Raw genomic sequence first — 22108 nt, forward strand, 5'->3', positions numbered from 1 at the left:
CAGTGTGATATTAGCAAAAGTATCTTTGGAGTAGCCTTGGTCAGCTAATTAGCCCCTGTGGTGTGATCCCTATTAAGGACACAGATAATAGAACTGAATTTCTTGATAAGCTTTAATACTCTAGCTTTCCTTTGAAGTTCCTTTGTTCAAGAATCACAGCCTTAAGGCCAGTTCCAGAGTGTCCTGATAGGTTGAAATGTTTTCCTTTTTTGTTTCTGAGTATTGCCGCTTTTTATGTGAAATCTGTGTTTATTTATTATTTTATGCTTAACGAGTTTGTCCTATGCAGAATGCAGAAAGACAGGTGAAGATGAGCAGATGAACGAATCTCGAGGCTGACATGATTAGGTCTTGTAATAGTGTGCTTGGGTGGAAATGATGGTCTCTGGTTTTCCTGCAGGAGGACCTTTCGTGTCTCCATTATGAAGCCTGTTGTTGCTGGAGGTTGTGGGAGGTGGCTGTAGGTAAGATCAGGCCTGTCACCCAAAGTCTGTGAGAACGAAGCACCACTTTCTAGAACAGGCTGTAGGTCACTAATGATATTTCAGCGGGAACTATAGGTGACAAGTGGTGTTTTGTAACTTTCTCTTCTTTCCAGTAGCAGGTCATTGCTGGGCCATCAATCCTGCTTCCGGACTTCATTTGCTGGGTCTAAGAAATGCCTGGTGTAAATCCATAGGTTGTGAGTCTCCCATTGACAAGTCATAACAGATTTGACTGTATTTTAGGGCTTGGCTGTAGACTAAGGATTTTGTGGTATGCTTTGGGTAGAAGCCAGAAGAAAGAAATATATGTCTAGTGGGCAATAGGTTTCAGACATAAGGTGGTGCACACATATCCATTGAACAGCACTGCCCAAAAGGCAGTGCGCAGTATTTTAGGCTCAGTCAGGCTAAAAGTAGCTGAACTCCTGATGGAACTTCTCAAGTGCTTCCCATTCATGGGTCCATGTATTAAAGATGCTGTCAGTGTAACTCAAGCAGAAGAGAGGCTTTTGAGACAGGAGTTGAGAACCCATTGTTCTAAGTATAGCTGTCAAGCGTCCCTTATTTGAAGGGACAGTCCCTTATTCCAGCGCCATGTCCCACTGCTGTCCCTTATTGATGAATGTCCCTTAAATGATGTCCCTTAAATTTCAAAGGAAGCAGCTCCTCTCCCTCCCTCCCTGCCGGCCAGGGAGAAGGGAGGCTCCAACTGTGTTGCTTGGCTGTATTGCTCACCCAATAAGAAGTCTAAGAACGACTGGGGGGTGGAGCTTGCATGACTTGTGCTGATCAAATCGGCTGCGTTCCCTGGGGACTCGCCTTTGCTCAGCGCTTCCCAGTGGAGAGGTGACGGTGGTTTTCCTTGAGGCTTCGTTTGGCTGCTGGCTGGGCTTTCTGCCTTTGGCTCAGAGGGGCTCAGAAGTTGAACATACCTGTGCTGAGTACTCGGATCGGAATCGGATGGATACGTCATCGACGGCCCACTCACCCTTGCCGGCGAAAAGGTCTGTCTGGAGGGGGGGCACATGGTGGGGGGAAAGGAAAGCAGATCTCGTGGGAGGGGGGCTTTTGAATTTGTTTTGGAGGCTCCTTGGATTGTCTTATGGGGGAAAGAAATGAGCTGGTTGACTAAAATGGTGGGTGACTGGCGATCTCATGGCAAGGGGGGGAGGTTGTGTGTGCGTGTGGCTAGTTAATGCAAACTGAGGGGGGTTTTGAATGCTGGACGCCATTTTGTTGCACGTGCTGCTGCAAACTTTGCAGTGCAAAGCCAGGCCGGGGAGCCATCTTAAGTTGAGGCTGCATAGGCCTTGTGGTGCATGTGATTCAGATTCTATTCAGTTGAAGCTCTGGTTACAAAGTTGGTTGGACAGTGTTCTCGAAGCTACCAGCATGAGTTTGACCAGACTGCAGGAGGACAGGAAGACTGGAGTGCCTGGAACAGGTGAGGCTCCAGGTCCCTTATTTTGGCTGCTGGTCCCTTATTTTCAAGGCTGCTGGTCCCTTATTTTCAAATCTGTAAGTTGACAGCTATGGTCTAAGTCAGCCATGAAAATGTTAGCTTACTGTGGAGTCCTCATGCAAGTGCCCACAACATGTGCTCCTAAAAGCAGAAGTAACTGTGAACGTGTATCAAGTAACAGAGTGATGACTAGATATACTGTGATATCGTCAGGAAATAATATTCCTGATGACATGTGGCCCATGTTTGTGGGGAATATAGGTATAAAGAGCACCAAGACTGAATTGAGATTCAAAATGACTTTAACAGGATGGAAAATTGGGTGCAAGCTAACAAAATGAATTTCAATAGGGACAAATGTAAGGTTCTGCACTTAGGCAGATGCATAAATATAGGATGGGGTACATCTGATTTACTAGCAGTACATGTGAAAAACGTCTAGGAGTCTTGGTGGACCACAAGGTTAACATGAGTCAACAGTGTGATGCAGCAGCAAAAAAAGTTAACGCTATTCTAGGCTACATCAACAGAAGTATAGTGTCCAGATCAAGGGATGTAACAGTACTACTCTATTCTGCCTTGGTCAGACCCATGGGCGTAGCCAAAGGGGGGCAGGGAGGGACGGCTGCCCCCCAATCAATAAGAATACATAGCAAACTGAGGTTCTGCCCCACCCCTGAACAAAAGGCCTCTCCCCCAACAAAAATTCTGGCTACACCCATGGTCAGGCCACACCTGGAGTACTGTGTTCAGTTCTGGGCACCACAATTTAAGAAGAATATTGACAAGCTCCAATGTATGCAGAGGAGGGCAACCAAGATGATCAAGGGTCTGGAAAAGAGGAGACTGAGAGGAGACATGATAGCCATCTTAAAATATTTCACATGGAAGATGGAGCAAGCTTGTTTTCTCCTGCTCTGGAGGACAGGACTCGAACCCATGGCTTCAAGTTACAAGAAAGGAGATTCTGACTAAACATCTGGGAAAATCCCCCCCTTTTTTTCTTCTTTTATAGAACAAACTTTCTGACATTAAGAACTGCTCAGCAGTGGAATGGTCTCCCTTGGGAGGCAGTTGACTCTCCTTCCTGGGAGGTTTTTAAGCAGAGGTTGGGTGGTCATCTGCCATGGATGCTTAAGCTGAGATACCTGCTTTGCAGGGAGTTGAACCCAGTGACCATCAGGGTCCCTTCAAACTCTACTGTTCTGATTCTATAATTAGTCAAGGGCCAGACACATCAAAAACAATATCAAGGAAGATGTATTTGTATGTATGGAGCTGGCTCCTCTTCCCTATTTTTGTCCCCAAACTGACACACCACACAAAGTTTTGCCAATATCAGATGGCTTTACCATGCTTTGAGAAGGCTATTGTTAAACACCAGGAGCAAATGTCAGACTTACAGTTCAGTTTTGTTCTAATGAACAATTTATGCCATCTTCCTTGCAGCTTAATCACCACTTCTAAGGGATGTGATTAAAAATATTTCCTTAGTTGACCTTTCTTGCTCTTGAACTTCCATAATGTAGCAAACTATAGGAAAACTGGTATTTCTCAATATGTAGCAACAGGTTCAACTTGGATAAACTTCTTTCTCTGAGCTCTAGAATGCTACAAACGCTGACTCTGAGCCCTAAAACACTGACATGAATAAGAACAAGCATGTCTGAGCATGTTATGAATGCATTTCTTTCACCAAAGTAACAGACTTCAGCCTGATCACTACTATTTAGAAATCATCTAGCTAACCCAGGTTTTTTTTCTAAATAATGGAGGTGTAAGATGACATTTATATGAACAGCACATTAAATCTTTTTCATTTTTTAGGGTGAAAAGAAGCAGTTATGTACTTACTTTCCATTCCCATATTTTATGCGGATATCTTTGCTTTTCTTCAGTTCTCTGCCATCTTTGAACCATTTGTAGGATGGCTGGGGATTTCCAGCACTTGCCTCGCATTTCATAGAAACTTTTGCTCCCACTTCCACATTCAAGCTCTTCAATTTCTTGAGCTTTGGACGGACAGCTGCAAAGAGAGAGAAAAAGCAGCCCTATTAAGATCGCCACTGGATCTCTCCAGCCACATATGGTGTTAGAAACCAACAAGAGAAGTCTTGCTCTTGACCACTAAGTCTTTGGATTTATTAAAGGCTTCATTTCATGAGCAGCTGATCCTTTATCGAACTACAAGTCATCATTACCAATGGGAGGGTCTCCCCACCCCAAATGTCAAAGCATAGAAGGACAGCTGCATTTCATACTTTTTGCATTTGGCATAAAAAGATGCTGGAGTTTCAGCTCTACAGCACTTCCCATCCCTGACTCCTGCTGCACATTTTCATTCCGGTACCTCCCCACTCTCCTTAAGCATGGATGACAGCACTCATTCCTCCCCAAATGCGCAAAAGACACAAATGCACATCACATCCAACTGGGAAGCAGCATCAACTCAGGCAGGGATTTCTCCGAGAAGGATTCCTGCCCTCGTTCTGGCGTTGCTGCTGCCACAATCTCCTGCGCTGCGTTCTCTCTCTCTTACCTCTGCTGCTGTTGGCAGACATGCTGTTGATTACACAGCCTGTGCAGATCTGAATGGTAGCATTTGGCTACAGGAAAGGGAGAGATGGGGAGGAGGACTCTCTTCCTCTCAGTTCAGCTACAATCACTGCAGGGGTTTTTTTAATGCTCATGTGCCTGCCTATTCATTCTGGGAACGTACCATATAGTAGCTTTGCTGCTGCCAAGTGGGAAAATGCTAAAGCACATCTCCGTAGAGAAAGGAACTGGGAATGGAGAAGAAGGTCATTCGGCTTTTCCAAATGACAATTTTCCATACTGAACAATAGCAGAAAGGAGCCCAAAAGGAAAGTCAGCCTGAGAAAGAGGATAAACAAGGAGGGCTCTGGGTCGCAAGAGTGCAGAAATCCAGCAATTAGGTAATTAGATGCCTCTTTACAGCATCACCCGAGAAACAGTCCAGACCATCAGGTATCAGCAGCGGCTGCTGTGCCTGTGACCTTTACTGGGTGCTTTTGTAGCAATTTAGCTAACTATGCACCAGGAAACGATGCACAAATTCAAATGTGCCTCAACCAGCCTGCCACTGCCACATAATGAAAGGGTGCTTATAGCAAGCTTCCTGATAATTACTCTTCGCTAATAAAACTTCACTAATAAAACTTCTTTTGAAATAATGGAGACCTCATTTGTCTTAATGCCGAAGAGCATGTCAAAAGTCAATAATCGTGCTATTGATGTCAGTTATCTTAGCATGACCTTCCTCTTATTTATTCTGCATTGCCTAAGATATATTCTTACAAAACGTATTGCTTAGCCTGCTTTTTTTTTTTTTTAGAAGGAGCAGCAACAGTGAGACCAAATGAGGGAAATTTTGTTCATGCATTCTCTCTCCCCTATGTCTTGCCAAATTCAGTATTTAAGCTTCAAGATATTACCAGACTTAAAGGCCACCGTACACCAAAATATTTTCGGAGTGGCAATCACAGTGTCAGATTCTTAGAATTCGCATTGTGCCTTGCTTGTCTCACCCTCCCTAAGATAGTTAAAAATCACTACAAAATAATTTCAAAATGATAAAAATACATACTGGAAGTATTTAAAAGTTCCAAAATGTACCGTAGATAAAAATGGTAGAAATGTCAATATACCTTAGACTGCAGAACTCCTGGGAGGATATCTTGAGAATGGGTTTTTAAAAAGGATAAGAGCATAAGAGGTTGCTGGATCAGACCCACCTAGTCCACATCCTGTTCTCACAGGAGCCAAGCAGAGGCCTCCGTGGGGAACTTGAAAGCAGGACTGGAGCACAAAAGTTCTCATCCCGCCTGTGATTCCCAGCAACTGACATTCAGAGGCAAATTCCACCAAGAATTTGTCCACTTCTCTTTTAAAGCCCCCCAAGTCTGTGGCCACCATTTATCCCATAGTTTAGCTGTTTGCTAAACTATGGAGATGCCTGAGGGCTCTCCTGGAGGAGAGGAAGGAGCACCAGGGTGAATATAGTACATCTGTGTGATGGACGGGGAGAAATTTGTTTTGATACTTTATATGGTTCTGTAAGTGAATTGCTCCACTGTCTCCTGGTGTTTTGCAGCATATTTCAGAGTGGAGTGGAGGAACTGGTTGGTGATAGATAGTGGTCTGGTGACAGAGCACAAGATATTGGAGAGAGAATGAATATTGGAGTGATTAAATAGATGGAGTGTTTACGGATGTGTATGAGGTACAGGGAGATATGGAATTAGTGATATTAGAAATGGGTAGGCACAGTATGATTTGTGTAGATGTAAGACATAATTTCTGTGTATTGTGTATCTCTCAGTGGTAGGGATGGATGAATCTGACAATTTTGGTTTCTCTGTTAATCATTCTTCCAATCTTAAATTCAGTTCTCCACAATTCCACATCAATTTTCAATTTATTTATCTTTAAAAGTTCTCCTCAGCATTTCAGTGTGAATTTCTCCTTAATACACACATTTTATCCATTCTTGCCAAACATGCAAGCTTTCCAAGCAATTCTCCCTAATACATTTTTGTTTCTTATTTTCACTAATGTATGCGTTTTTCTGAATGCTTTATAATCTTTCTTCATTTTATAAACGACTGTTTTAGTATAAAAACATATATAAATATAGGAATTAAATTAAATATATTTTTGCTACGACACATTGAACTGTATCAAGGATGGAAATCATCTTATATTTATCATCAGCAGCAAACTTCAGGCAAGGGCCACAAAATGCTTTTTTTAAAAAAATATGTTTTAGGTATTATTATTTTTATTTATTTTTTGCTTTGTTCAATGTCCTGAAGAAGAATCTGTGAAACCCAAAAGCTCAGTGCAGGCAAAAGCCAGCTCCGTCTGTCTGAAAACAACTATCCAGGGGAGTGAGAAATCTTATGTAAGTTCCTGTTTGAGCAGCGCAGATTCAGAAGCCTACCAAATAATCAATACAAACACAGATATTTTAGCAACAGCCCTGAGCACGTCCGCAAAGCTCAAAAAATAATGTACAATACCCAAGGGATAGCAGCCCAGCAGAAAGAATGCAGAGTTATCAAGAATATGCATTTTCTTTTTCAGGACAAAAAAGGGTATGCGGTCCAAGGAAGAGGCATGATCCAGATGATTTGCATTTGCTTTCATAATGAACAACAAAAGAGGCTGCTTCCATGTATCTATACACATTCATTTTGATATGCAGAGAGAGTTGAGGTCTCTCTTCAGCTATCCTCACTTAGAACCACTGATAAGCCTAGAAACAACCACCCGAGCTTGTGGAGTGAGTGTTGTAAATTAATTAGGCACTGTGTGAAGATGTGCTTCCTCTCATCTGCCAGTAAATTTCACTGGATGCCCTAGTCAAAAATGATGATAACTTTTCCTTTAACCCTACACAATTCATTAAATGTGAATAGTGCTATATAGATGACTATGGTGTTGCCTTCCTCTTAATTGTTGCCTTCTTCTGAAACTAAAACCAAACCAGAGTTGTATCCACCTTGCTGCTCAGAGTAGACCCATTGGGCAGGATTCACCCAAGGAGCCCCATCAGCAGAAGTCCTGCACAAGGCTCTGCGCAACAGGGCTTCCCCCCTGCCTGGGGACATTGGGAGAACCTGCAGAACAGCATGCAAGGGGAATTGTTCCACCTGGCAAACGGAAATGCTTGGGCAGACAGAACGTTTGTAACAGAGCAACATTGAATTTCAACTGACCAACCCATGAGGCAAGGTGAGGCGACCACCTTGGGAGGCTGGATTCACAGGGGCAACAGACAGCGGCGGAGCATATGCCACACTGCCCAGGGCGGGTGCTGCCCAGGGCGGGTGTGCTCCTTAGGGGGGCATGGCACTCGGGTGTCTGGAGCGGTGCACGTGCTCTACGGCTGGGGGAGAAGCGAGCCACCCATGGAAGTCATTTGGCACGCTGCCCTCCCACGACTCCCAAGCCTTCCCCAAGCTGTCAAAATGAAAGGGGAAGGGAGGAATGCCAACGGCTTGCGGTAGGCTTGGGAGTCGCGGATGGGCAGCACATTGAATGTCAGCCCCCTCAGTGAGGGCACCCAGGGCGGTCCACCTCCCCGCCCGCCCCTTCCTACACTCCTGGCAACCTCCAGGGAATGCATTGCCTGCTGCTGCTGCTGCTGCTGCCACAGAAGCCACAACAACTGCAGCATGCTTCTTGGAGGCTAGATCTGCCTTATCCTTAGCAGCCCCCCTTCCCATCTCCACACACCACCTCTACAGCGGCCTCTTGATGAACAGGAGGTGCTGCTGGTCTCCTCCCACCCCTTGGGAGGAAATGATGGGGGCTACTCTCTGGGGTCTCCTGGGCCCTGCACCTGCCCAGCATAATTCAGACAAGACCCCTTTCCCCTCTGACAGCCTTTGATTCCCACTTCAACCACCAGCTACAGTTGATTAGACTTACACACACACACACACACACACACACACACACACACACACACCGTTTCCATTGTATGTCAGTGTGGTGTAGTGGTTAAGAGCGGTAGACTCATAATCTGGTGAACTAGGTTCACATTCCCGCTCCTCCACCTGCAGCTGCTGGGTGACCTTGGGCTAGTCACACTTCTTTGAAGTCTCTCAGCCCCACTCACCTCACAGAGGGTTTGTTGTGGGTGAGGAAGGGAAAGGAGAATGTGAGCCACTTTGAGACTCCTTAGGGTAGTGATAAAGCGGGATATCAAATCCAAACTCCTCTTCTTCTTCTTCACTCAGCCCTTCTTCCCTGGTGGTGCCGGGGGAACCATTTAGTGCTTTGCCTCACGTGCCAAAATGTCTTGGGCAGGCCCTGAATTCCAGCCACTAATATTAATGGACCTAAGTTAGTAATATGACTAGCACGGGATACAACCCACAGACCTTTAACATTTGTGTCAAAGGAATTTGTCCCTCTATCCTGCTGATTATTTTGCAGCCTATTCCCCTGTGCATGTTAGTTTCACTGAGTTCCATGACACATTCACAGGACTGCAACCTGTTGGTATCTTCTGCAACAGCCCTAAATTTGCAATGAGGCAAACCAGAGTATTCTAGATATTAGGGGACTCTGGTCAATTGACAGGTCAAATATTGTCAACTGTTCCATGAAGCCATGATGCTGATAATGTGTGATGATTAAGCCTGCTTTGAACAACTGCCTTTAAGAATGTACTTTTTAAAAAGGCCTTAGTTAGTTTCATTTTTTTAAAAAAAGTGTGCAATTCTTGGCTGACCCTAATATTCCAGGTTGAAAGCTTGCTCAGGGAATAATTTACATGTAAATTTATTACAATTTGAAAGTTAAGTTCATACTTTCAAAATAAGTTACCTAATTGTTTTTGTAAGTGGCAAAAGTACCAAACCACCAATGGCTAAAAAGTCCTCCTCCTGCCAAAAAAACCCAACATTAATTATTTCTTTGAAAGTAACTATGTGACAGATGGTAAAACTGTCAAATGAACAAATATTTCAGCACACTAACCTGACATTTCAGTAAACTCCCACCGTTTTGACCTGTTTCCTAGACAGTCCATTCACTGTGCAATCCTATGTCTACTTAGAAGTAAGTAACACCGAGTTCAGTGAGACTTTCTCTAAGGTACAGAATCACAGAATCAACAGAATCATAGAACCAGGAGAAAACAAGCTTGTTCCATCTTCCATGTGACAGCCCTTTAGCTACCTGAAGAGGGCTGTCCTATCTTCTCTCAGTCTCCTCTTCTCCAGGCTAAACCTCCCCAGCTCCCTCAAACATCCCTCACAAGCCTTGGTTTCCAGACCCTTGGTCATCTTGGTCTCATCTGCACACATTCCTGCTTGTCAATATCCTTCTTAAATTGTGGTGCCCAGAACTGGACACAGTACCCCAGGTGGGGTATGTATAGGATTCCAGTCCCAGTTCCCATATATGGGAATCCTGTAAATGAAAACTGCTATGAACTATACAATTATAGAGTCATCTCAGTTAAATATGTTGCAACAATGAGTCGCCATTCAAGTTTCCTGTTCCAGCTAACCTAAAGATCCTAATAATGCCTGGAGAATGCACACAATCCTCTTGAGATAAGCAGATTTCCCCTGTCCTGTTGGAGATTATGTATCGTGAATGTGTAAAATGATGTACAGATATGCATTTTCCCCAAGGCTCGTTGGAGAGTTATGTATATTGACCGGGAAGGCTGCACAATTCCCTCTTCATGGACAGATTATGTGTACATTCTCCATGAGGCACAGAAAAATGCACAATGGATGGTTGTTATGCACATTAGCCAGTCACTTCATTACTCCTGTACAGTGGTACCTCAGTTTACAAACTTAATCTGTTCCGGAAGTCCATTCTTAAACCGAAACCGTTCTTAAACTGAGGCGCGCTTTCCCTAATGAGGCCTCCCTCCGCCGGTGCCCTTCCACCATTCAGATTCCATTCTTACACCGAGGTAAAGTTCGCAAACCGGGACACTACTTCTGGTTTTAAGGAGTTCGTAAACTGAATTGTTTGTAAACAGGCTGTTCTTAAACTGAGGTACCACTGTACATACATATAAATTGGATATTAGTATATTGTCAGGGGTCCTTTACCTTTACCTTTTTTATATGTAGATTACATTTATCAGTAATAGTAGCAATACTCATTGTATACAGTTACATATAAATGTACATATTGAAAGAAAGAAGGAAAGAGAAGAGCTCTCAAACCTAAATCACCATTCCATCTAAACTGATAGGAATGAGTTATTGGTCCTTGGTTACAAAGTTTCTAACTAAATTTTTCATATTAAGGCTGCTGCAAAAGACCTCAATCTGAGTTTATTATTTACTTACTTGTTACTTTACATCAGTATACCACTTTTTTCTCCAAAGCGCTCAAGGATTCATATTCTCACTCCTTTACCCTCATGAGATAGGTTACATGGAGTGTGAGAGACCCAGCTTAATGGCTCAAATCAGAACTGAACCCTGGCATCCCATAATATGGGCATTCCTTACATAATATGGGCAATTGTAGTGATTGTAGTGTCAATAGGAGGGGAGATACTTGTGTAAAAACACCAGGATAGAAAAGGAAAGAAGCTGCCTTCAGCTCCTTCCATGGACGCACACACGGACATGCAGAGAGAGAGAGAGAGAGAGAGAGAGAGAGAGAGAGGAATGTTCTCCCAGTGTTTATATATTTTCTACCTTGTACATAATTAAGAAAAGCAAGGTTTGAATATTCTACAATGTCCCTTCTGCAAACTGCTTTGCACATTATATGGAAGTGCTAAAAATGATGCATGTGTGATTCATCCTCCTTCTACACTTCTGTGTCACATCCAAAGTGATGACTGGGACAACACTCCTGCAGACAGCTGCACATACACTTTGAAGAATGTGTTTAGAAGAATGATTTTCAGAACTACTTTTCTCCAGTGGATTTGTGCAGTAAGCAAGTCCATTTTTCATACCAACCAAGTATGAAGATTAGTTGGGTCTTTAAATCCACTATGCCCCCCCTTACAAAATGAAGGAAACCTTGGGGGGGGTGATTAGTGGCAAGCTCCTCAGCTTCCAAGTACTTCTATGGCTTCTGCTCTCACACACGCACTCTCTCTCTCTCTCTCTGTCACACACACACACACACACACACACACACAGAGAGAGAAGTTGCTTTTTCCTAAGAAAACCAAACTGATTGGGGGAATGACCAGCGGCTGAGACAAAAGTAGTGGAGACAGACAGGTCTAGATTTTAATCATAGGGAATTATTTCCCAATGCACTCCAATCACAGTGATCTGGAGAAAGTATTAAAGCCTATGTCTTTTTGTCATGTGGTCCTGTGTGTGTGTGTTAATAGAGAGCTCCTCTTTGTATCCCCAAGAATCTGTGGGGAGAGGGGCAGAAGCCCACTCTGTAACAAGGTCCTGGGCTGAGGGGTACTTGTATCTCCATAAAAAACATGGGGGGCGGAAGCCTGTCCACCCCACCAACTACACTTGGGTAACAGAGTAACATTTTCCCCCATCCCAGTGTTTCCTTGGGATTTTTGCACCATCCCTTCCCTATGCACGTCAATATTTAAAGATCTCTCACACAATATATCCCCAAATCAGTGAAGAGGCCACCACCAATAGTCTTTGGGGTAGCAAGGTCATTGATGGATGTGTGTGACTTTTTCCCAATTCCAGTCTTTCCATGGGATCCCTGCTCTTTCCCCCACCCCCTGCAATTCCTATTGTTTGTTCCTACCCCAAAATGGTAAAGTCTGACATTGCAGGAGAATCACAATGCCTGTCATTCTGAAAATAATTCTGGCAGAAAATGAAAATGGTATATAGACCTCTGGGCCTGTAAATTTAACCCACTTTGGTCAAAAGTGTGGAAAGTAATAGTTGTTTTTAAAATTCCCTGTTATAGTGAAAGAGCAACAGAGAGCTTCATTTTATAGAGAGCGGCTCAGAACCCAGAACAAAGAACAAGGTGGGAAAAGAACAAAGCAATTCATAAACAGATAAGATTTTTTAAAAATAAAATAAAATGCACAAGTACTCAACAAAATGTGAGACCAATACAGACTCCTATAACACCCAGCTCTATTTTTTCTTATCATCAGCATTGCTGTGAAAGTGCTAAGCTACAAGCTGCTGTCTGGAGTCAGGAATGCATTGAGAAAGGGTTAGTAAACTGAAGCGGAGTCCTGATGAGATGGCTGCACTGTGAGTTTGTGGTTCCACAGTAAGATAGTTGGTGTATTGACTGTTCTGAATGGAGCAGGTACACAGCTTAGGGATGCTCCTTGATCCACTCTGTCACTTCAGATACAAGTGGTCTCAATGACATGGGGTACCGAAGGAACCCCATGTCATTGAGACCAGAGTTGGATCAAGGTGCAGTCGGATCAGCTGCAGTTTTCCCCCCAAATAGAGATAGGCTGATCTCCATTATTCATGCTCTGGTAACCTCCAGGTTGAACTAATAATCAAATGCTTGAGGATGTCCTTGAAAATGGTTTAGAAGCCAGAACTCTGGCATCTTAAAAAAAAAAAAAATCTTTGTATACTACCCTCAAATCCATTTTTTAAAATTATGGCTAGTTTATAAATGTTCAAAATAAATAAATAAAGCCTAAATATGTGTAAGTGCATGGTTGATCTCCTTGCCTCCCTCTTCCCTCTGCTGGGTTCCCCTCCCTCAGCTGCCTCCCTTCTGCTGAAATTTAGATTGGAAACTGCTCAGGGCAGGAAAGAGACTTTAAAATGTCACAATGTAAAGCATTGTGCTATATTAGTAATAGATGGATTGAAAGTCATTCCTAGACAATGCCATAAAATAACAGAAAAAATGAATCTCACCTGGTGGCCTATTGGGGAAGAAGCACGAGGCACCACTTTAGACATTATGTGGAACTGTGGAAAGAGGAAGCACAAGTCACGCATGCGCCCTCTTTTCAATGTCCAGAGCCAACCCAAGGGGCCTGATCCTCTGCCTCTTTGCTCAGCAGCGACTCCCATTCAGCTAAATGGTGCTCACTCCCAAGTAAGTAAGGACACGATTATTATCAAACTGAGCGGAAGGTTTATGTAAATAGCCTTTATAATTTCTCACCAATTACTAGTCACATGCTATTTGATACAATGAGATATATCCTTTATTTGAATCTATAACACACATTGAAATGGAGACCCAGGTATTTCTTGCTTGAAGTCACTCAAAAAGCCTAGCAGAAAAGGCTTATAGAAAAGAAATTATTATTGTGCCTCATAACAACAGTTCTGAGCATCTACAACTCCAAATCCACTACCATAAGCCAGAACTAAGTTTTCTAAAGCTTCTAAGTTTGTTCATATATCACATGCATTTCAACCACAAGACCACAATGCTTCTAATTACACAATAAATTGAAAACTTTTAAAATTAAGAGGGGCAAGCACACATATGTACCCAGTCAAAAATAAATAAATAGGGAGGTCCCGTCAGACATTCGGGTTTCAAAGGACGTTCGCAAACCGGAACACTCACTTCCGGGTTTGTGGCATTCAGGAGCCAAAACGACAAAGTACCAAGGTGTTTGGGATCCAAGGTATGACTGTATAGCCTGCCCAAAAGAGCTGACTCACTGGCTTATGGGGAAGATTGGTAGAGAGGCTACATAAGGACAGTGAGGAGAATTCAGCGCAGAATTTTCTGCCGGTGAGCAGAGTGATAGCAGCCTGCAAGTCTCTGCTCATAGGGCAGCCAGCAAAAGTCCTGGCTGATATAGAGAGAATAAGGATAATTGCCCTATGAATTAAATAGATTTAGGAACTGAGCTTCTAAATCAGACATATGTTGATCTGAAAACAAACTGCCATTTAAAATAGCAATCACCTTTTGTTTTGTTTTATTTATTTTATAAAATGTATACACTGCTTGATGTGTTATATCCACCTCAAAGCAGTTTATAAAAAGATACAACAATAAAATCAAGAAAAAATAACAATCCTTTAAAACATAGAGAAAGTTAAAACACCAAAACATATTAAAAATCATTTCAGCATTTCTAAGCATCTGGGTGGGCTTGCCTAAATAAGAAAGTTTTCAGCAAGCCCTGAAAAGATCCCAAGGTAGTTCACAACAACAGAAAAATACAAAACAAGGCAATAGCCCCCTCCACATTTAACACATTTAAAAGGCTATGTGTTCCATCAGCCAGAGGCTTGCTGATAAACACTTTTGCCTGGTCCCCAAATATCTGTAAGGGAGGTCCCAGCCAACCTCCTTGGCTTTCGAGAGCCAGTGTGGTGTAGTGGTTAAGAGCGGTAGTCACGTAATCTGGGAAACCGGGTTCGTGTCTCCGCTCCTCCACCTGCAGCTGCTGGGTGACCTTGGGCCAGTCACACTTCTCTAAAGTCTCTCAGCCCCACTCACCTCACAGAGTGTTTGTTGTGGGGGAGGAAGGGAAAGGAGAATGTGAGCCGCTTTGAGACTCCTTAAAGGGAGTGAAAGGCGGGATATCAAATCCAAACTCTTCTTCTTCTTCTTCTTTCCACAAATGGGGAGCCACTGTAGAAAAGGCCCATTCTTGTGTTGACACGCTCTGGACTTCTTGTGGAGGAGACACACAAAGAAGGTCCTTTGATGATGCTATCAGTGACAGGATCAGTTTATATGGGGAGAGGCGCTCCTTGAGGTATTGAGCTCTGAGTTCTGTAAGGCTTCATAGATCAAAACCAGCACTTTGAATTGGGCCCAGAAAGTAATTGGCCAGGATCGTTGTAATCTGCTCAAACCGTCTAGCTCCAATGAGCAAGCTGGCTGCCAAATTCTGCCAAATTTCTGAACCATCTTTGGAGGCAGGATGTCAGGAAACTGCCATCGGAGCCAAGAGTGGAGGTAAGGCTCTCCGACGATGCGGGAGAAGGGACCAGCAGAGGGAGAGAAAACACTTCCCTTGGGGAAAGAAATCAGCGTGACACCTGGGAGGAAGGGGAGCAGGGAAGGACTTCGGAGAGAGGGCTCCAAGACTCTTCCACAGAGACCAGCGGGGAGAGTCCAGGACCTCCGCTGGCCATGCCCACTCTGCGCAGAAGACTTCCGTGCAGGGAGTCTAGGCGGAGACTTGGTGTCAAGGAGTTTTTATGTTGGAAGAAGTTCAGGAAACGCCCACTGACGGATTCTGCCAGTGACTGACACAGCCACGGAGTAAAGGCTGTCCAGCCAGGGAAAGGTTTAGCCAGGGAACGTTGCCTAGAGCATCCGCACCCTCTACGCACAAGCAACCCCCAATTCCCTTTACACAGCCCTATGTGTTGCAGTAATGTAACCTGGGGGTTACCAGAGCATAGACAACAACAGTAAGGCTATCCCTATCCAGATGGGGCACAGCTGGGCCACCAGCTGAAACTGATGGAAGGCACTCCACACCACCTGAGTCTCAAGCGACAGCAAAAAATACAGAGAAGGCACCTGCTTGATATCAATAGGCGGGTAGTTCCAAAGTTTAAGTACTGCCAGACTAAACAAACAAGTTCTTACTAATGCAGAACGGGTATTACGTGGCACCTGCAGCAGCGCCCATTCCACTGACCAAAGTACAAGCTTTTAAAGAGACAGTAGATAATTCAAGTAGAATGTTTATCTTATTTTACCTTTATAAATTAATATAAATAAATATTGTTACTTTTATTTAATTATAAAGTATGTCTGGCTGGTTTACTATATCTAAATTAATGCTACTGGGATATAGCTATAAGGCATTCGTAAGCAATATAGTACAGATATTTGGTGGCAGTGGCTGGGTGAATCAACAGTGGTAAATAAAAGCTGATACTGCAATCCACTTATAAAGAAATGAAGAGGAGAAGGTGGTTGTCTCCTCTCTCTCTCTCTCTCTCCATAGTAACAATATTAGCATTGTTCCCCATTAACAACACATGATACCTAGAACTGAGCATAGTTCCCAACTGAAATGCACTGAAACCATTTGGTAGCCTATTGCTACATCCAGAACACTCATGTGCAGCTGCAAGCATGAAAGATTTGATCCATAATGAAGATCAGCTATCAAACGTCGCTTTTCTCTGCTAATGATAAGCAGTTTATTATTTTAATCTCTTTCTCAGTCAATAGATTTTGCCTATGAATTATTGCCTGTTAAAAATGTATTGAGCAGTGCTTTATCTCTATGAACAAAGGTGCTGGCATGCACCACGCCCTCCCATCGCACCGCCATTTGCCTGGTCGCACCCACCCCCCACCCCCCACTGCCACTGCTCTGGCGCGATCTTTATATGATTGGCAGCCCCTTCCTGAAAGGCGCTTTGGCTATTGTAAAAGAGTCGCGCCAAAGTGTCTCATGGGAAGCGGCCGTGGCAGCAGGCAAGGAAAAAAGAGCTGGCGTTATGGCATACTGGAACATGCCACCTCAAAAGAAGCCCTGGCTATGAGCATATCCAAAAGGGGGCCCCAATACGGTGCCCACAAAATGTCCAAGTAAGTATCTCCTCAAAAATTCAATGTGCATGAGAGTGTTTTCTCTCCCTGCTCAGTTTCTGTTTCCACTTCCTCAGCCTCTCCTACATTGAACATCCCCTTTGAAAACACGCCCAGATTTCACTAGATGCCAGAATCAGACACTTACCCCTCCATCTGTCCCCAACAGAGGAGAGGCAGAAAGCGCTCTCTGTGGTTGAGCATTGATGGAGAGACATGCCTGCACCTTTTGGTGCTTGTGTGTCTGTTTCTGCTTTTAGATGTGGCAGCATTTTGTGTTACGCCATGTCTCCTTGGCAGTCATCTTGTGACTGGCACCAATTGTACTTCCTCAAAATGCATCCACTGGCCCATATAGGTTGGTGGCCCCTACCATGACATGTTTTACCATCGGCAGGCTCCCATTGTAACATATCTTACAAGGTAACACATCTTCAACAAGGTAACACATCTCAACGATGGCTGTGTGCCAATGGAGAAATTTACCCTTCGGTCTCAAAGTTGCCTTCTCTTTTGATATGTAAACTACAAATGGGAGGTAATTCATGTGTCAAGAGAAATTTCACAAAACTTGTAAACCTGTAGTGAAGTGAAAAAGGTGGGATTTTACACAGACACACACATGCTGTTTAGGGGAGTTCACATTTTGGCTTATACCTTTTCATCTAAAACTCAAAGGAAATAATAATAATAATAATAATAATAATAATAATAATAATAATAATAATAATAATAATACATTGAGATAGATTGCTGTGTAGATTTAAGTGAGAGGGCCAATAAAACTTTACTTGGAAATTTTTGGAACAGGGTTGCCTTCACACTGGGTCTAACTTAATCAGTATCATTTGGGTCCAGAAACTAGTATTTCTGCAGATAAGACTATCGGTGGAGGAATGGATAGCTACCTTCTCTATTTGTCTGAGTGAAGGAAGTGAGTACATCATGTGTGGGATGAATGCCACCTCCTTCCATTCCCATTAACATATGCGCCAAAACATCCAATCTAAGTTCACAGGGGAGAATAGCTAGATATTAAACTTACCCAGACATATCCCAGTCCTGCTGGAACCCATTAGCAGGTAATTATGGACTCTGAATTCCCATAAAATACATAACGTAATATGGAGTCTAATATGCTTCGTGCTTTAGGCAGCTTATATTCCATTTTGTGTGAAGATGCCCAGACTTTCTCACAAGTGCCTTGGAAAACAGCACCGGATCACTCTAATCTCTGCTGGCAGAGCCCAAGGAAACCACGAGACCCGTTTTTTTCATTTCCTAAGGGAAGCACTTGATGACTACTGGCAGACATTTCCATTCTCCTCATTAGGTCTTTGAATAAACTAAACTGCTTTTGCTAAGTGTACCTGCTAGGCTAGCAATTCCAAAGCATCATCTTACAATCTTGGAATCCCAGCATGAGCCCAGGGCCATGTGAGGGGTCATCCGGAGATGGCTGGGCAGCAGCTAGCAGTGCTAGTCATGGAAATGGCCGTGGCACCAAGGGGCTCTGAGATAAGGCCAGGAAGGGAGAGGGCTCTTTTGCTCATGTGCTGCGTGCTGGTTTCCCACAATCCTCTGGTCGGCCACTGTGAGAGCAGGATGCTGGCCTAGAGGGGTCAGCAGGCTCTACTTATGCTCTTATGTTTATGTTCTTACCTTATGTTATGTACTGACTTGAATAGGATCCAAATTGCAGTAGTCTGATTGGTCCTAGAACAATAGGATTCAGAATGCAGCAGTCTGATTGGTCCAAGAACAATACAGCAGTATGATTGGTTGGCAGGAACCACCCAATCATGCTCCAGATATAAGTGAATCCACAGCCTGATTGGCTTACAGTAGAATTCCAGAATTAACCAATCATGTGCAGCCCATCGTGTAAATAATGTATATAAAGCAGATACTTTGAGGGGACTTTCATTCATACCTCCTCACCACTATGAGCTGAACAAAGAGCATGAAATCACTTTGCGACTCTGAGTATATTTCACCTTAAGAGAAAACTCCCAGCAAAACCTGACTATGCTGCCTGGAAAGGTGGCAATGGCATGAAACTGAAGGAACGAAAAGTATTGTAAACAAGAATCAGCAGAGGGAGCTAGAGGAGAAAGTGAGGGAAAGAAGTCCTTTAAAATGAATGAAAGTTGCTTCCAGATAACCTGCTTATTGCATATTCACTCTAATTCGTTTGTTTGCATAGATGATTTATGATGTTGCATCAAGCACACTTTCTAGTACATTTCCGTGTCACTTTTCTTATTTTAAAAAGTCAAATTTTGTGGAGAATTGGGTTGCCTGTTCAAGAACTCCAAATCAACTTTGATTGCAGAAACTGAATTTGCCAGTATGTGATTTGAGTCCCACCCCCAAATAGCAACAGTCTGGAAGCACCCAACATTTATCCTCCGCTCTGGCCCCCCCCCCAAAAAAAATATCCTTTGTCTCTGAATCCTACCACTCCAAAAGCCAAAACACTGCAACTTTAAAGTAACCATTATATATGAAAACATCAGCAGACAAGAATTTTCCACTCTCCTATTTTCCACCTCCTGAACTTGGCGCACTTTGAATATGGTGACCGGTCCAGTGACGTCACAGGGGTTTATCTCTGGCCCTGTTGCGATGGTAGTACACAAAGCCCGCAGCTTACACAGGGTTTACATTCCTAAAGGCAAAGTTGCGTCAAGTCAAAGCCCATTGGGTTCAATGGCAGGGAGGATTGCCAAAGCCATTATTCCTGGATGCCCCACTCCCTTCGATTTATTTACGGTATTTGCTGCCACATGCATAAAGCTCAGTGCACACGTAAGTTGCGTAAGTTGCAGGCTTACTGTATAAGATTGCTATGTCAGTTAGGAAATGCTTTTTAAAAAAAAAACCTGACTGATCCTATTTCTCATTTCTATCCAAACAGTTGCACCCACGTTCTCAACATGCTCCTATTCCGGACCTGCCTTTGTTTCTCAGGGCCCGAGGCAAAGCATACCATGGCTGACTCATTTCTTCTGAACAGCACCCATCTGCTTTATCCCAACCCATGATTTCCTTTTTAGGTTAGTTTCCCTATTATGTAAAAAAAGAGGAACTCAGAGCTTTTCATTTCATGTTTCTTCACTGCTTTTCCAAAAGGAAGCCCAAAGCCGTGAGCAATAACATAACAAAGCAAATGCCAAAAACAAACCAAAGAATATGAAAAATTATCTAATAAATTATCTAACAACTTTTGAAGGTGATCAGGTTGAAACATGCCCCTACCACTAGCTGCTACTGATCTGGTTGCAGCAAAGCCAAACCAACTGCGCCGTAACATCTTCTGTAACTATTTGTTTCCAAACTCCGTCAGCCGGCACATGGATGACCAGGACTAGAAACTTGTGTGAAAGCTATGCAAGGAAAGATCTCTGCCAATGACAAAGTTCCCTATTCCTCTTGGGAAAATAACAAGGGGACATGTAGACTTCCCACATTCTTCCAGTGCTTCTCCCAAAATAAAAAAGGTTGCTTCACAATGGCCAGTGGATTTTGAACAGGGAGGCATAAGCATCTCTCCAATGAACCAAAAAGAGTCTTGATCCTTTGGTACACTCCAGCCATATACACCTTCACCTGCCAGCTCCTTCCCCAGCCCCTTCATGAGAGCAGTGAGATGGGTCACTGAAGCACCTAAACACAAGAGAAGGAACAGGCACTACACATCCCAGCTCAGGCTTCCTCATACTCGGCCCGCCAGATGTTTTGAGACTACAATTCCCATCATCCCTGACCACTGGTTCAGCTGGCTAGGGATCATGGGAGTTGTAGGCAAAAAACATCTGGAGGGCTGAGTTTGAGGAAGCCTGGTCTATGTTATTACCATACTTTTCACGTAATAATTTTTAGCCCAAATGACTACTCCTGGATCTTGAGCAGGTTCCCCATATTGTTCTGAATCCATGATTGGTATCTGATGCAGAATTTCTACTAGAAGCAACCTGAAATTTTATTTTAGAGATTAAATTTGCTTGTCAGGGAAGCTCTAGTCCAGGCACATGTACAGAATCGTAAAAACTTGACAGTAAAATATCATTTCCGCTTCACAGTAAAATGTAGCTACATTCCTCATATTCAGCCTGCAGGCAAAAGAAATCCATAATGCAGGTATCAGAAGATCAACAAAAGTGTAGATCATCTTAAAGCTCCTTTAACCTTCTGAATCCTGTCATCAATACCCTGAGGAATCTTCAAGCCTAATCTGGCATTGTCATTCCAGCCTCACTTAAGTCAAATTCAAGATTCTAGAGAGCTAAGTTGCACAGTAGCTAAGAAAGAAAGTGAAGTCCCCGGTCTGAATCATGCATCTGCCATGAAGTGAGTCCTAAGGCAGACAATTCTGCCTCATCCTGCCTCTTCTATCTGCATTATGGAAATAATAATTCCGACCTACTTTCCACAGCAGTTGAAATGGATGCAACAAGGAAATGAATATGAAGCAATCTGGCCATTCTGAAGTTCTATGTAAATAAATGCTGTGAAATTAAAGAAACAAATTGGGGGGGGGGGGAGCGAAGAGCCATTTGAGCAACAACCAGAAAATCAGGATGGATCTAGGCATGATAGATGTGGACATGTTTGCTTATTCACATTTCTGCTCCATTCTCATGGTATTCCCATCACCTGTGTGCCCCTTTTGTTTGTTTTCATTAGAAACTCCCTTACCCCCTTGCTTTATACAGGAACAGAGCAGACATGTGGGCACAACAAATGCAACTGCCCCGGGGCCACATCTAGAATGGTTCTCCAACAGGCGCTGGTCTCCTTTGACCCACAAAGGCCCCACCAGACATTAGGCACACAACCACAAGAGCCTTTACAAGTCTCCTGTAGTTTCTCACACTTTCAAGGATCACACTAGAATGAATCCATATTATTCATTCTTTTAAACAACCTTACAGGGAAGGTTAAGCTGAGTGTCTTGCTCAAGATGGTGAGCAAGGTATGTGTAAGACGTGTTCTTTTGTTTACACAAAGGATGCCTAAAGCATTTTATTCAGAACAAACTCTAATTCACATTAGGCATGAGAAAAGCCCACCAGAAATCCAAGTGCCTCAGGCACTAGTCCACAAAGCTCCAAAACTGTGTATGAAGCCTAGACTGGGATTACTGTACTTCAGACTCTGGTGAAATGCAGTAGATAAA

General features: G+C 43.4%; 1 protein-coding gene across 4 annotated transcripts in view; it reads right to left on the reverse strand.

Annotated features, from left to right (window-relative positions):
• Window positions 1-22108, reverse strand: part of NRG2 (neuregulin 2) — a 137287-nt gene that overhangs the window by 56099 nt on the left and 59080 nt on the right. For all 4 annotated transcript variants that reach the window (XM_082234384.1, XM_082234382.1, XM_082234383.1 and 1 more), the window contains exon 2: window positions 3802-3973. In XM_082234384.1, coding sequence (XP_082090510.1) covers window positions 3802-3973 — 172 coding nt within the window. The remainder of the gene's footprint in view (window positions 1-3801; window positions 3974-22108) is intronic.

The sequence above is a fragment of the Podarcis vaucheri genome (genome assembly GCF_965113315.1).
Source record: "Podarcis vaucheri genome assembly, chromosome: 8".
NCBI classification, from domain to species: Eukaryota; Metazoa; Chordata; class Lepidosauria; order Squamata; family Lacertidae; genus Podarcis; species Podarcis vaucheri.